The sequence below is a fragment of the Echinococcus granulosus genome, assembly GCF_000524195.1.
Source record: "Echinococcus granulosus chromosome Unknown EG_S00008, whole genome shotgun sequence".
In the NCBI taxonomy this organism is placed as follows: Eukaryota; Metazoa; Platyhelminthes; class Cestoda; order Cyclophyllidea; family Taeniidae; genus Echinococcus; species Echinococcus granulosus.
In genome coordinates, this window is record NW_020170388.1 from 1,141,763 (window position 1) to 1,156,435 (window position 14,673).

General features: G+C 34.5%; 1 protein-coding gene across 1 annotated transcript; it reads right to left on the minus strand. All coding sequences in view use genetic code 11, as the record gives it.

Annotated features, from left to right (window-relative positions):
* Positions 1-4,165: 4,165 nt before the first annotated feature.
* On the minus strand, positions 4,166-10,282 carry EGR_01990 (hypothetical protein; the record flags this gene model as incomplete). The annotated part of the gene is made up of 9 exons (XM_024491239.1): positions 4,166-4,255; positions 4,302-4,374; positions 5,782-5,946; positions 6,045-6,141; positions 6,902-6,975; positions 7,698-7,859; positions 8,198-8,409; positions 9,198-9,291; positions 10,260-10,282. 9 exons carry the CDS (start codon positions 10,280-10,282, stop codon positions 4,166-4,168), a joined length of 990 nt encoding a protein of 329 aa, XP_024354382.1.
* Between the last annotated feature and the right edge of the window lie 4,391 nt (positions 10,283-14,673).

The window sequence follows — 14,673 nt, forward strand, 5'->3', positions numbered from 1 at the left end:
CCAATACCGAGAAAAAAGTCAAATGAGGGCGCCTAATCATTGTAGCGCAACCCACTTACTGATTATCTCATGCATAGCAGGGAATGCAACAACGAAACGCGCCTCTCCCTCTCCCTCCCATGTGACCTATTCTGTCCATTTGATCTCATACTCGACCCTTTTCCTCCTCCCTTTAGCTCCACTCAAGATACAAACCAACTCACCTACAAGCAGATGTACACATTATAAGACGGTGAATTCACGACTACAGATGAATTATTAACAAGGCCTTAATTATTTCCTCTCATCTTCTCACTCTTATTTGGGATCTGAAGTGGGCTTATAGACGAAAGAAAGGATTAATTTGTGATTAAGCACATCCAAAACTGAGTTGTTCGAATAAAATCTGCAAGTTAACATTATTTAAACAAGTAAGTTTATACCCTCCTCAACTTTATTTCGGATTTGGTGTCAAAATAAACAACGAATTTTACCGCATCTTAAAATGTTAGTGGCGTATTAACATTTTTAATGGATATTTGGTAGTGTTAACCTCGTCTCGGACCTTTAGAATATAGAATATTTTTAAGTAAATTTTGAGAAATCGCGGCTGGATTAACTTTGCTTTGCTTAACCTTATTTCCGTACCTACTCTAGTGTGTTCCCAGTATCTGGGAACTGGGTTGAACGCAGAAAGACTTGTTGGTTCTGCTAAACTGCTTTGGATCAAATCGCTTTACATCATCGCAGATGGGAAATCCGCCTACCACACAACTGCTATTAGGTCTGTTTTGGTTTCGTAAAGATATAATATGTATCTGGTTCCTCGATAAAGTGGGTGATGCTGCCCTCTATGTCGAAAATCCTTCTTTAACTTCGCAATGGTCAAGGGCGGAGAGGTGTGGCTAAGCACTTTAAGAAAACAAAAGGTCGCAAAAGATCCTATTTACCTTCTGAGTAAAAAGTTTTTCTCCTTTACAATATTTCTAGCTATAAACTACTGTTGCCGGGATCTTCACCTTCACACATGCGATTGCCTTTGACAAATTTAAATATTTTAACTTTCCCACCGATTTTTAACATCTGACCATTTTACCTTTTGACCTTACTCGGCTTGAAGTCTACTGTATATACTTGTAGATATCTGTGCATTCAGATTTTATGACTTCGTCCAGAAGAAATCACACATTACTTTACCCATGCAAACACTCCTAAGATTTCCTGTCGCCTTGGTTAACGGTGTCTGAAATCGGCTATATATGTGCTAACTGCCAGTAATAGAACTGAGATATCGCTTACTGTTGCCTACAGTGCGGCCGTAGTAGCAACTAAAGAAAGACGCAGAAGACCCGATTTGCCAAAAGGCCTTTATGATAATGTTAAAGTAACGATGTAAAATTTTGTGATTTTTGGAACAAAAACCCAAAGAAAAAAAGACTGATTCAATTAAATCTCACCCCTTGGTTGGTACTCAGGATGGCAGAGGGTTCCATCCATCTAAGGTGGTCCTATCGTAATGGCCGATGGATACACATTCGTTGAAAAGAACCCTTTTGAGATGAAAATCATTTTACTTTGTGAGCTTTTGAAAAATAATCAACTTTTGCTAAGTTTGACCATTTTAGTGATATAGGTGCTTATGTAATACCTAGAAAATAATTACTGCATCCCTCTCCTCTATTCTTCCTGAAAATTTCGTGTTGATTCGTTAACCGCTTTCCCAGAAGAGATCTGTGAATGTTTAGTTAGTTCTCACCGAAAAGGCTATAAAGAATACGTTTAAGTCATATATGATTTTTCGATCCTCTCATTTGCTTTAGAGAGGAATTAGGCTGTTCAAATTATCTAAAAAAGGTGGTAAGCCTTTTCAAAGATAAAATGAATAAACCGGTTTCTTTCTGGATGGCTATTTAACCAAATGTAATAAAGTCAGTAATTTTGTTTTGGAGCTCAGTATTATAATGTTGTAGAAAGTAAAATGTGTTAATTTGCTCAGGAGTAAGGCAAAAATTTGTTAGCGTGAATTTATTCCCGTCTCTGTCCCAAATCGTTTTAATACGGTAGTAATTTTATCATCAGTTGTTTTCCTTCTTATGGGAAATATTTGGTTGTAGGTACTCATTTCTTAATAATTTGGCGCTTATTCAGCCGCAGCTTAAACAGTCAATTGCATTTCCGCACTTCTGTGCCAAATTTTGTTGACACTATAGAACATTCCATCAGTTTTTATTTATAAAATATGCGACAAAGTAAAAGAAGTAGAATAAGGTTTTGGGCAGTTATATTACAACATCGAGGAAATCATCTTTTTAATAATATTTAGTGAAGAGTAGAAAAGGCTAAAGGCGTAAATGATTAATAGCAGGAACAGACTAAATATAGCATGATGATTGACTCACGGAGGATGAAACAAAGATAAAAATCTTCGGGTTTTATGCCAAGCATAAGATGTATCGTGATAACATCTAGTGAAGAAGTAAGTGCTTACTTGTTGCACAAACAAGAAATGGTATTTTAGTTGGTAAAGGGTTTCTCAAAATGGCTTTATAAACTCTCCGAACAGCATTTAAAGAAACCCATAAGTGTTAACAACCAGGCATAATAATTTTGAGCCTCTTTTTCTGCTCACTTTTGAAAAAAATGTTGCTAAGGCAACCAAACCATAAATATTTGGAGTGGAAACGGAGGCACATAAGTAAATACGAAAAGCCTAAAGTAATTTTAATGTTTAGTCTTCATTCACTTCCTCAGACACTTTGTTTTTTATTAAAGTTAGTTAATAAGTATGCTTTGGAGAAATAAACCTTCTCAGTCATCACAAACAATCACAAATTCAACTTTATTAAGTTTTATTGAACGACTAAAATGCTGCCTAACAAATTTAATGACCCAGCATCGCAATTTTGAACTTAAAATGTGTTTCAAACTTTACTAAAAGAAATGAGTCAACTACTAGACAGTCTTATTCAGGAGGAGTTAGTTTTGTATTGCTAGGACCAGTTCATTATGCAATACCGTCAAAGATTTATGCATCTCTTAACACAACAAAAGATGGCTGAATTAGCTACGATGGATTTGTAATACGTCGCTGAGTTGGGATATTTTCCAATTTTTTTCTTGAATTCAGCATTTCAGAAAGAGTGGAATGCTTTTGATGATATTTTAGAAGTACCGACAATTTTGTGCACAACGACTATCGGCCACCAAATTTCAGTGAGAATTTCTTTTACTAACAGCGATATCTTTTAGAGTGCATTAATGACATTAGCTATCCAATTTCTATTATGTCATTACTTTACTTACTTTACTTAACATGTATTTATCAAAGATACTTTCTCAATTCAATAATCAGCTTGGACTCCTGTTAAATAGCCGATTAGAGAAGGACGATTTCATGCTCTATGTGGTTTGATAAGTTAATGCTTATAAAACAAGGTCTCCGTCTCTGCTTCGACAGGCATGCTAATTTCGAAGAATTTAATGTGTTAAATAAATAATGTCACGCATGCTTTCATCCGCCAACGTTTTATGAAAATATAAAGGTATTTGGTGCACCTTGTTTAGTCATGCCTCTGACGGTATACTCAGTGCTAAAAATATGTTGCTGCTTTTTCTATCCAAAGTGTGCTTAATGAGGTATGCATTTACGCGTTGAACCAGGTTTTCGGCCTTGGCATTTCATCATATTACAATTTAAGTAGGTCCATTTCATCACACTTATGCTTTGTAAAGACTTTTAAATAACCTTTAAAGTAAAAGATGGGACATTACTCTTTTTAATGGCTAAATATGTCTGTACCCAACTCTGAAAGCAGACTTACTCAAATCTATCCGTGACCAGAAATTGAAATAGATCCCAAAAGATGGCTAAGGTTTCATCACTATCTGCTTTATGCTAAAATTACATAAACTATTTAATAAAATGGAACATTGAGTCGTTTATGCCTAAATGTAGCGATGAGTGCTTGTGGAGATCAAAATTGCCAAAGAATTGCCTTAGGTCTACATATGTATGTAAAAACTCTTCGGTAAATTTAAGCCTAGAGGTAACCAAATCAGTGGAAACGGTTTGCCACACTTGCCAGTGCTTACTGCATCTACATTTTGTGGTCCTGCTTATTTTAGACGTCTTACCTTAGGCATTCAATGACTCAGAAGCAGATTATCGCAAATGACCAACCTCAGCTTATTCATTTCGTGCTATTCCTTTACAAATCCTTTTATTAGGCTTCAAATGAGTTAGGAAATCGTACAAAATTAAGGGAATTTCCCAGTCCTTAATACCATCAAATAATATACTTTTATCCTAAAAATTTACTTACCGAAAAGCGATCATTGTCAGCTTTTATTAACAAAGTAACTTGATGGACATCTTTAACGAGAATGGGTATTTTGCTACAAAAGGGGTCCAAAGTTGTATACAAATTTTCTCTTCATCTCTCTGTATTCACTTCCAAGGGCTTGTTAATCTAGTAGTATGAAGAGTTTATTTAAGCATAAAGGAAAATTCTTATAATATTTATGTTAAATAAACATTTCTTGAATGATGCTACTCCATCGGCCTTTTAACATATCATTGCAAATAATTAAAGTATTTTCATAAAGGAAATGTCAAACTTTAACATTCAAGTTATAAGAATGAGTGGTTTTCGCGCAACAGCATACTCATTTCAGCTTAGAAATGCTTAAATTATGGATAATTACACCATTGTAATTTGAGCGTATTCACTTTTGAAGTGATAGCCGCGTATTTAAGCATGCAAATTAATTCGCAGTTCGTATGAATTGCAAATTTGACATAGAAGAATACATTTAGGCGTAAAAACAGCTTTACTATTTTTAAAAATCACTTGCAAACAAATTTGCTTATAGGTTTGGTGCTTTTCTTTTCCACCTTAGTCTTCATGCCCCTGCAAGGATATGCTTTTCTGGGCACAGGTATCACAACTGTGCTTATTCAGGGCGCGTTTCCTCTTCGTGAGTCGATGGCGTCCAATCCGCTATGAGAGTCGTATTTTCTGAAGGCATCTTACCAAAAAGGACATTTATACAAACACGTCTTATATACAAACAGGTTGATGGATATTTTTCCCGCACGGGCCAATCAATAGGTTTGTCTACCCCATCACTACTAGCTCGCCTGGAAATAATCTTGACACATGCTTAAATATCACCCTGCCGTGCATTGTAACGATTAAAGCAGATCACTGGATATTGCCGTATTGGCTTATTTATTTAGAAAAGTAATTCTTTCCAGCTGCGTTAAACTGCTAATTGAGTCAATGCTTAAGTCATTCTCCAAACTGTGCCGTTCCAAGTAAATATTTTTTATCCCTGCAAATGTGCCAATAGATTTTGATCCAAGTTACAGTCAGTTTTACCAGTCAGTTGAATTCCATTGCTTGCATGTAACTTAGATGACGTAATTTGCAAGTGGAAAATCACCTTACCTTCTGGTGAGACCTGACCTTTGATGTTTTCAAACAGCTAGCACAAAGAAAATTTGCACGATTTATTGGCCTTATATGTAATTAACTTGTGTTTACATACAAACAGCCGAAGTAGTTTTATGCCTCATTAATTGTCTATTGACATTTGGATTCCGTAAGACCCACGGCGCTTGGAAACACGTAGCATAAGCCAAATTAACCATTGCTTAAATCGAATGGTCAGAAGGCTGCAGCTTAAAATTTTCGTTGACACACAAGATATAAGAAGCTTACTTTCAACATACACCAATCCGATTTTTAATCTTTCTTTTGGACAATTGTTCTTCGCTTCTAAAAGTTATTTTGGCTCTACCTGTTGTTAATAACAAAAACAATTTTATTGCTTGAAGCACCTGATTCATCAAAAGAAGAGGCTTTTTGCTGATTGGTGTGGTCAAAACAAACATGTTTTTGCGACAGAAACATGGTATGCTCGTCACACATCGTTTCTGCACATGAAGCCAAGTAGTGACTCGACCTTTACTTACTTAAAACATAAGAACAAAGTATTGTATATATTAACGAATATCAATTAAATTAATTATTCGTCTTTTAAATTACAAAAATCTGGGTTACTTTATATTGATGTGGGGTTCACTAAGTGCCTGTTTCATTTTAATTTCTAAACCGACTACTTCCCATAAAGGGAAGATAGATAAATGTTTGCATTTGCCTAAAAGATGAAAAACATCTTGTCTTTATTCCTGACATATGTCCTACAATTACCAAAGTTGCCTCACAAAGGTAAAGAAAATGAATTATTCCTTAAAAAAATTTACTAGAATTAATTAATTAAAGACCAGAAAAGGCGAAATGAACCAGGATATTTTGGAAGATAAAATGTTGTATGAAGTTCACTGGTTATAGACGTAGATCGTTGTCCAAGCATTTGATGGGGTGAATCCCGTCCATGGCAAATTCCAATATGGTTTATTTAATCATAAAATCCCACCTTTAGATGGCCTATTGGTTTGTTAATGATATATTTAAAGCCATATATATTTAGAAAATTGTGTGCTATTTTTATGATGGCGAAAGAAATAAAGTGTTTTGCAAAATGGAAAATCAAGTGATTTAGTGCTCCAAGATCATACGCGTTGTCATAAACAGGAGTTTTGAATTCCTAGAGGTCCATAAAATCTTGCCGACACGTCATCATGTCAATTTGTCCGAAACAGCATTTAAAGCTGAATGTTTCTTTTGGATTTTAAGAGCAATATGGAACATTCTGTGAGCTATGCTAAATTATTTCAGTTGTAGAGTACTTTTGTGGTTTTTTGACACAGAAGGTTTTAAGTTTTCAATTTAAACTTTTAAGCAGTGGACTCTTGATAATCACTCGTTTATCATCGTCAGGGCTTCAAAAGTAGATCTGGTGTCTCTGTTTTTGAAGAATTTTAAGTAGCGCCATTTGGCAAATCCATTGTACATACTTATATAAATTAGCTGACAGAATGCAACTGCAGTCCAGAAATTTACACTAAATCGAATAAATACCCTTACTTTCCTAAAATATATTGGTAAATGTTCTGTTCAAGTCTGGTTCACTTCTCCTTGGTCTTCGAAATATAGGCACATAGAATAAGTAAAAGTTTCATTTCAAGGTAACTTTAAAACAGATTAAAAAGGTGCTTATTATCGGCATCAAAAATTATTTCATCCACTCCCTGAATAGACTCCTGGCAGGTTTCCGAATTGCTTCAATTGTTTAAGGAAAATAAACCATCTCACCACCCTCATACTTCTATATCCTTCAACTTCGTAAGCTGCACTAAGTTTTGTGTCAAAGAAGCAGATAAGCGGTAAAACAAGTTATTGAACTGGGTTTTGACCGCCTGAGACCCACCGCATGCAGAAAGGCACTACTTTTAACCAAAAGTTTACACTTAGTAGACTATTACTTCAACATTGTAGCTGATGCTATAAAAGGCACCTCAATTTTTACATGATGTTGATACGCCTTCAGCTGTGGCTATAAATTGATGGCTGGGTTATTTTCGCTTAAAAGACTGACTAAGACGGGTTTGCACTTTTGATCTTTTCCAACATTAAGGTAAATAAGTTTTTAGTAAATTAAGAAGCAAAAATACAAGCGAAATGTGGCTGAGAAATCATGGTTTGGAATTTTAACACATATCTTTGTATTTTGCTACTTTAAAACAAAAGTTATGTAAAAATAATTTCTTTAATTCTAATATTCAGTAAAAATAACCTTAAATTAAGTCAAACCTTAAGTTCAGTCCATTTATAATCAACCACACTTTTGTAAACACAGCGTAAAATTTATTTAAAAATAAGTTTTGTAACCACTTCTTCATTATAATTTTGCCTTCGACCATAAGTTTCAAATAGGTCACTGGTCTTAAGTTTATTTGCGTTCTCTTTTGATTTCTCCAATTAGTAAAATAAGTTTTTTGAGAAATTTAACCCATAAGTTGGTAATAAGTTGTCTTCTGTTTCATTTCAACATTTCTAATTTTTTTGCTATCCAACAACTTAGTAAAAAATTCGCAATTTTTTAATGGCCTTTGCTTTACTTGTTAAAGAACAATGAAGACCTGAGACACTTATCTGTAGGGAGCCCTGTTTGAGTGACTTCGAGTTGCGTAATATCCCTCCTGTGCAGTCATATAACATGATTAAAAATGCCGTTTAGTTAACTGAAAAACTTAGTTTACAGTCACGTAGAATTTCTTTTTTAGATCCCAAAATATATTACTTTATTCTACAGGAATATCCTTGTTTTGGATACATGAGTGTAATAATTTTTAAGTATTGTGCATAAGTGTTGAAGAATTTCAATTTTTCCGTTGCTTAAAACACGCAAAGGATTTAATTTAAGTTTTTTCCGTATAAAAAGATAAATTTGTAAATAATCCGTTAATACATTTTGCTTGATTAGTACTTGTTTTGTTATTTGGGAGGCCTGTTGTAGACGAAACTTTAATGGTAGAGCATTTGAGATTGCAGGATCATCAATGTGGTCTTAAGAATTTCCCACAGTTTTAATTACTCTGATTTACAAAGTAAACGAAATAAAAGTGGGCTATCTATTAAAAGAGTCGAAACCTAATGCAATTTTGATAGCATGATATTCATTACATTCAGAAGGGTACAAACAAATTTTTCACTTCAAAACACAAACCTTAAGCTTAAATTTAGACATATAGACCATGAAATAAATTTTCTTACCAACGCAGGGATAAACTTCTTAGCAAGTTACAATGCGAAATGTTGTAATAATTTTCCAAAGCTGCGTGATAAATTTTTTTCTGATAGTTGATGGCCATTAAATAGCACCTTCGGTTAGGTTTTAATATCAGCAAGCAGCCATAATTCGTTGCGTCAAGCTCATGCGTCGCCTGCATCATTTAAACGACTAAATAAAGGCCCATAAACGATCTCTAGACAGTTATTTACCTTCCGTATCGAGATTCAGTTGCACTTATAACAGACTGCATTACTTTGATTTCGTTTGGGTCTAGCAGAATTCTGTGGCCCATAAAACACTCTACGAGGCAATACAAACTATCGCAGTAATAAATACAGACGCGTTCATTTGCCGTAGAGGTGAAGAGCGACTGCTCCCATTATAGCCTCCATGGAAGATAAATGTAGGGTGGGAAATTAACGAGATTTTTTGGGCTTGGGATGACAGATTGACTAGGACCATTTAATTTAAAGGATAAAAATGCATAAAAATGCACGCCGACTTTTGCAGTTTCATACCGGTTGGATGATGGCAATATGAAATTCAGATGATAAGATAAACGGATTTATTCTTTGAAATACTGACAAGACTCGTTTTACCGAAAAATAATTTCTGTTTTGTTAAATAGATATACTGTACATGAATGCCTCTGTTCTTTGAATCTAGGATTATTTGTCTTTAATATTGTTATTCATATCCAAAACCCTATTGTTAAAGTTGCTTAAAAATGAGAAAGCCAGAATTTCAAGTTGTTTCATCTAGAATAATATTTAAGATGGTCGTGAGAATTGTGCGGACAGCACTGAACATCAGCTCAGGGCTTACTTGTTGAAAAAGTAGCAAATTAACCTAACGGATGCTGATTAAATATCTTAAAGCATTCCGCACTAAGTAATAACTTGCTTTTTGAATTTGATAAAATCAGCAGAAAATAAGAACTCTTACGTAAGGTGATTTTTATTTAAGCAATTTCCTGTTTTTGAGCAGAAGATGAATAGATTAATGAAGCACAATTTGCGGTTATTAATGGATAAAGGTTTTTCTCAAAAGTCTCAGTCTTAATTATAATAGTTGATCAATAATAAAGTTGCGACAGTGTATTCAAAGTCAAATAGAGAATCTCATCAAATTGTCTTATCGATTCAAATAACCGTCTTAAAGTGTTTGACATTATTTCAACAAAACCTTAATAAAGTACCTCTATTTAGATTTGCTCAGCTCATCCTTCTGCTGCCGATTTTTGCATCAATCATACTTAGTATAGATCATTTCGGTCAAGAAAACTAGTCTATACACTCGAATTATTACTCTTCAGCCCTTTAGACTGCTTCCGTATTGGTAAGCTAGTATAAATAACAGATAAAATACCACATCTGTTCAATCTAGAAATAATAGTAAGTTCATATCGTTTAAAGGTCTAAAAAAGTAGCTTCTTGCAAATCGCTCGCCATTTATCCATGTTTTTGGTGTATCTTGGCGGTGATTATCCCTCATTTTCTGTTAATATACCGCCATCCTCTTACTCCATCTACAGTACCTTAGCTAATCTTTCAGTACCAACAGCACGCACAATCGCTAACCTGTTAAACTCGATTTGTAGCATAAGCACAATCGTGCTGTCCTAGGATGACAGAATTTACTTAAAAAACTCTGAGCTCAAATCTACTAAATTTTGTAAGAATGATTTGTTTTTAGTCAGGCACTACTATTCTGTGTCGCAGCAGCCATTTGTTTGCTATCCTCATTATAGCGCGTAGCTTATCACTGTAAACAAAAGTAGAACGTAGAAAAATTGGCCTATTTTATTTATTTGTTTTTGCTGTTATTAGGTTTAATAAAAGGCACGATAAATCATCCTAGCATAAGTCGCCTATGTCTTTGAAACAAGTTCTTCCCTAAAAAGTGGCCATAATCCCTAATTAAAATAAAAATCCATCTCCCGCTCCAAAGACAAAATAATCCAAAGAGGAGACCAAAAGGCAAACCCGTTGTGTCCATAATTTTTATTTAGCAGCTTTTGCGTAGAATCAAGGCAAGTATAAAGTAAAGTAGGCACAAGCTACAATTTGTTCGAACCATGCAAGAGATGGTTTAAAACATGCGCTTTATTAAACAAAATATATGAATTTGGGATGACTGTCACTTTACGGTGTTCTGTGATGGTCGGAACAAGTTATTCCTGTTTAGTTCAAATGAACGTGGTTACCCAAGTCAGAGAACCAATAAATTTGGCAAATCTAGAGGCCGAAACAGCAGGCCCATCTTTTGCCTTTCGGGACATTTGGAAGTCCAGACGATTTCTTTTCATTTAATGCTCTAGATCTCCTGCATGAATGATACGAAGAAACTGATTTAACAAGATGCGATGCGCAATTATTATGGGTATCTCTATTAGACCGACTATTTTTGAGAAAGGCACCTCATCTGATCATGTACTTTTTAGGTAAATACGCTTACATTACAATAAAAGGTGAATATGTGTGTAGCTTTTGCCGTCTTAGATGCCGTCAGCGGTGATTACAGATAGTGTCATTAATACACGTTACAAGATTTATCGAGTACGTTAATGGAAATGAGCTTTTGTTATTAGTATTTTAACACTGCTAAAATGTTACAAGGACGGTTATATTACTCAACTATTTAAGGACATTTTTGCCAAAACTTTTAACAAATTAAGCAGAAGATTTTAGAAATAATTCAATGTTTGGGAAAGGGTCATCGCTTGTCTCTACTTGTTTCGGAATAAGTTAGGAAGTAAAACCGATTAATTGACCAAGAGGAAACAAGACTTAGGCGCTACTGATTGCTTTAACCATTTATGTGTAGGTTCGACTTACGTTGCAACGAAATATCCTCAAAAACGGGGTAGCTAATTGTGTTAATAGACCCAAATGCGATGGCTGTGCTAGTCAAGACTGTTTTATAAAGGGGCTGGCTGAGGAAATAATGCAGTTTATTTACAGTCTGACAAATAAGTCAAATTTCCCACCCAAAATTGTAAATAGTTCATAGCTTTTTAAGTCTACTCATCTACGGATACCAAAGTAACCACAAGGTGGAATAATTAAGTGTTACAAGAAGGGTAGTTCGTTTCATCCTTTTTAGTCTGTCGTGTAATGCCATTTAAATATCGAAGGAAGCGATAATTCAAAAAGACGTTTCCCAAACATCCTTAATTACCTATCATAAATGCTACCTAGCTAAAGCTTAGCCATCGATGAATTCACGTTGAGGCAATAGAAAAACTACCAAACATAGAATATAAAGGAAACCCTATTATAATACAATTTTAGTAGACAGTCTTTTGCGCCTAAGATTGGCTGCTATTTGTGTTATTGTGTTTTAGTTTTAATGGCACAGAATGCGATATTTGCAGAAGATTAGCTAGATCAGTGACCATTTTTAACTCATCGAATTTGTGAGTGTTAAATCCACATTATTTTCTTATTCGACAGGTTAAGCAGTATACACATCTTCAGTGCATGTGCAATTTCTAGCAGCTTAAGTAATTTATGCAAATTTACTTAATAATATGGGGCGTTTTCGGTGTTATTTTTCTTCTTATCAGTTTGCATTCCTTTTACAAGAAAAGATTAAATTGTCTTCTCACACTCCATGCTTTATGCTTTTGGCATGTAAGTCCCTTTAAATCAAACAATTCCGAATATTGTTCAAGGCACAATTGGTTATAAATATTAAGGAAAATTACTTATAATGCCTCTAATCTTTTAACTTAATGCAAGAAAATCTTTGACTCATTTTGAGTCCATCTGGAAGGAATTTAGGGTATGAGAACGAAATTACTTAATTCACTTAACTTAAAAGTGTGATTTTGAATAAAACAAACCATGACGATAAAAACAATATCTGCATAACTGGGGATGTTTGCGTTGATTGAAGATTATTTTACCTCAAACCATCGTCTTGTTGAAATTACTCCCTTATCGGCACTAAAATACATTAAGTAGTAGACCTAGCACTTTTATAGTCCTAAAAACAAATAAGTTTTGGTATGTTTTATTATACCGTGCTCTAGCTTTGACGCGATTCTTCTCAGAACTGAGGCGCCAAAAGACAGAATACAAGGACGAATAGCCAGGAGTTTATTGGTTACCGGCAAACCAATCAGTCAACACTGCCTGACGCACTTAGTAAACGTGGGATTATAAACTGAGTGTATGGTAAAATATTGGCTGGCCATAAGTTAGGGATCACCCGGATTGTAAAAGCGCATGAAGCCTAAGACTAACAAGTGACACCGGCCCCCTAAGCAGAAATTTTCTAGTTAGATTTGGCGTAACTTGATAGATTAAAAATCTGCTTCAAATTTATCAGCCATGAGCTCTTAGTTCAAATACTCTTTAAAACCATTTATATAGTCCTTTGCTTCAATGCTAGTCTTGAGAGAATGTGTGCCATGTAATGCACTTCCTGAAAGAAACGATGATCAGTTAAGTGAAGTACAGGGTTTGATGCAGTTACGGTCAAATCTTGACCAGAACGGGCGCATTTCAGACCATGCTAACGACTAGATTTTTCGTGGCTTTTGAGTTAACCAACTGAGACGTAATGTCAACATTCAATGTTGCTTCGTAGAATAACAAAAACATTTTTCTTATGAAATTGTATTCAACTCTTTTGTATGTTTCGTTTAATTGTGTTGAGTAAATATGTGACAGAATAAACCCTTATTTTTCGGTATGTGTGAACATGCTTTGCAAATACTACTTTCAATGCTTGAAAAGAGGTACTACACCTGTTATTAATAAAATGCATAATATAGTAACAAATATTCTTCCTTTGGCTTTTTGACTCTGAGACAATGTCGTTGTCCTACGCACTTAACTAAAAATTTAAATTTTTGTGTATTTTAAAATGTCTAAAATTATGGAAGTCTTACGAGATTTAAGATTGTTTGCATGTGCCTCTACGCAAGCATATATAATAATATCACTTTAATGTTTAAACATAATTAAGTGGAATTGAAATGGTGAACATAAATGGGCACTTTTACTTTGCCCCATTCTTTAAGCTTATCAAACTGCATAAGATAAAGAAAAATTCCTTTAAGTAGAACTAAAAAGGCAAAGTCTATGCTTTCTTATGGTTTTAAAAGAGGCCTACGAAGGCTTGGCTTAATGGGCACTTTCAAGAATGTGTTAGTTTTTCTGAAAATAGCTCTTTACCATCGGGATTTTTAACAAAAGAGTAGTTGTCTTTTCTCTAAAACTTCATTCTTACGAATACGTTTAGTTTAATAATGCACAAAGCTTAATGTTTTACACCTCGTTTTAGCTCTGCGTTTGATTACGTGAACACTTAATTGTCGGCGAATTGTGCTTCTACTGGATAGCATGGTGTCCGGACGATGTCAGTGGCTTTTCATCCCATCCGTGCGTCGGTGATACATTTTCTGCCATATCCCACGCCTCCTTACAAATTTTAGAGAAGACTAGAAGACCTGCAATAAATTCTGATGCATCTAAAATATGATTGGTCGTAAATAATGCCTCTTAGTAAATTAGAGGTTATCGTAATATTTAAAAAGTTTCTACACTTGGTTAAAGGAAAGATTCACTAGTTGTTGGAAATGAAATATCTACCGGAAGTATTGTAATTGTGCCTCTCTCCCTGTTTATAACTCATTGGTATTCTAATTAGTTTTTCTGGCAAATTATACTAAAAATAATGTGGTTCAAGTTTAAAATAATTTGACAGTTTAATTTGCAATTTTATGATATGTGGTCCATGTTTTTTTGCATAATCCAATTCTTTAAATGAGTAATTTATTTAGTACTTGGGCGTTTTGATAAAGTCTTAACAAGGCACAGTGGTATGGGAGAATATATTCACTTTTATAGTGTTCTATGATGGTAGAAAGGAGAATTTTCTTCCATTTAGGTTAAATGAATGCGAAGCACCAATAAATGTGGTAAACCTGGGTACCGAGACTATACATACATCTTTAACTCTAAGGCCATTCAGATATCCAGA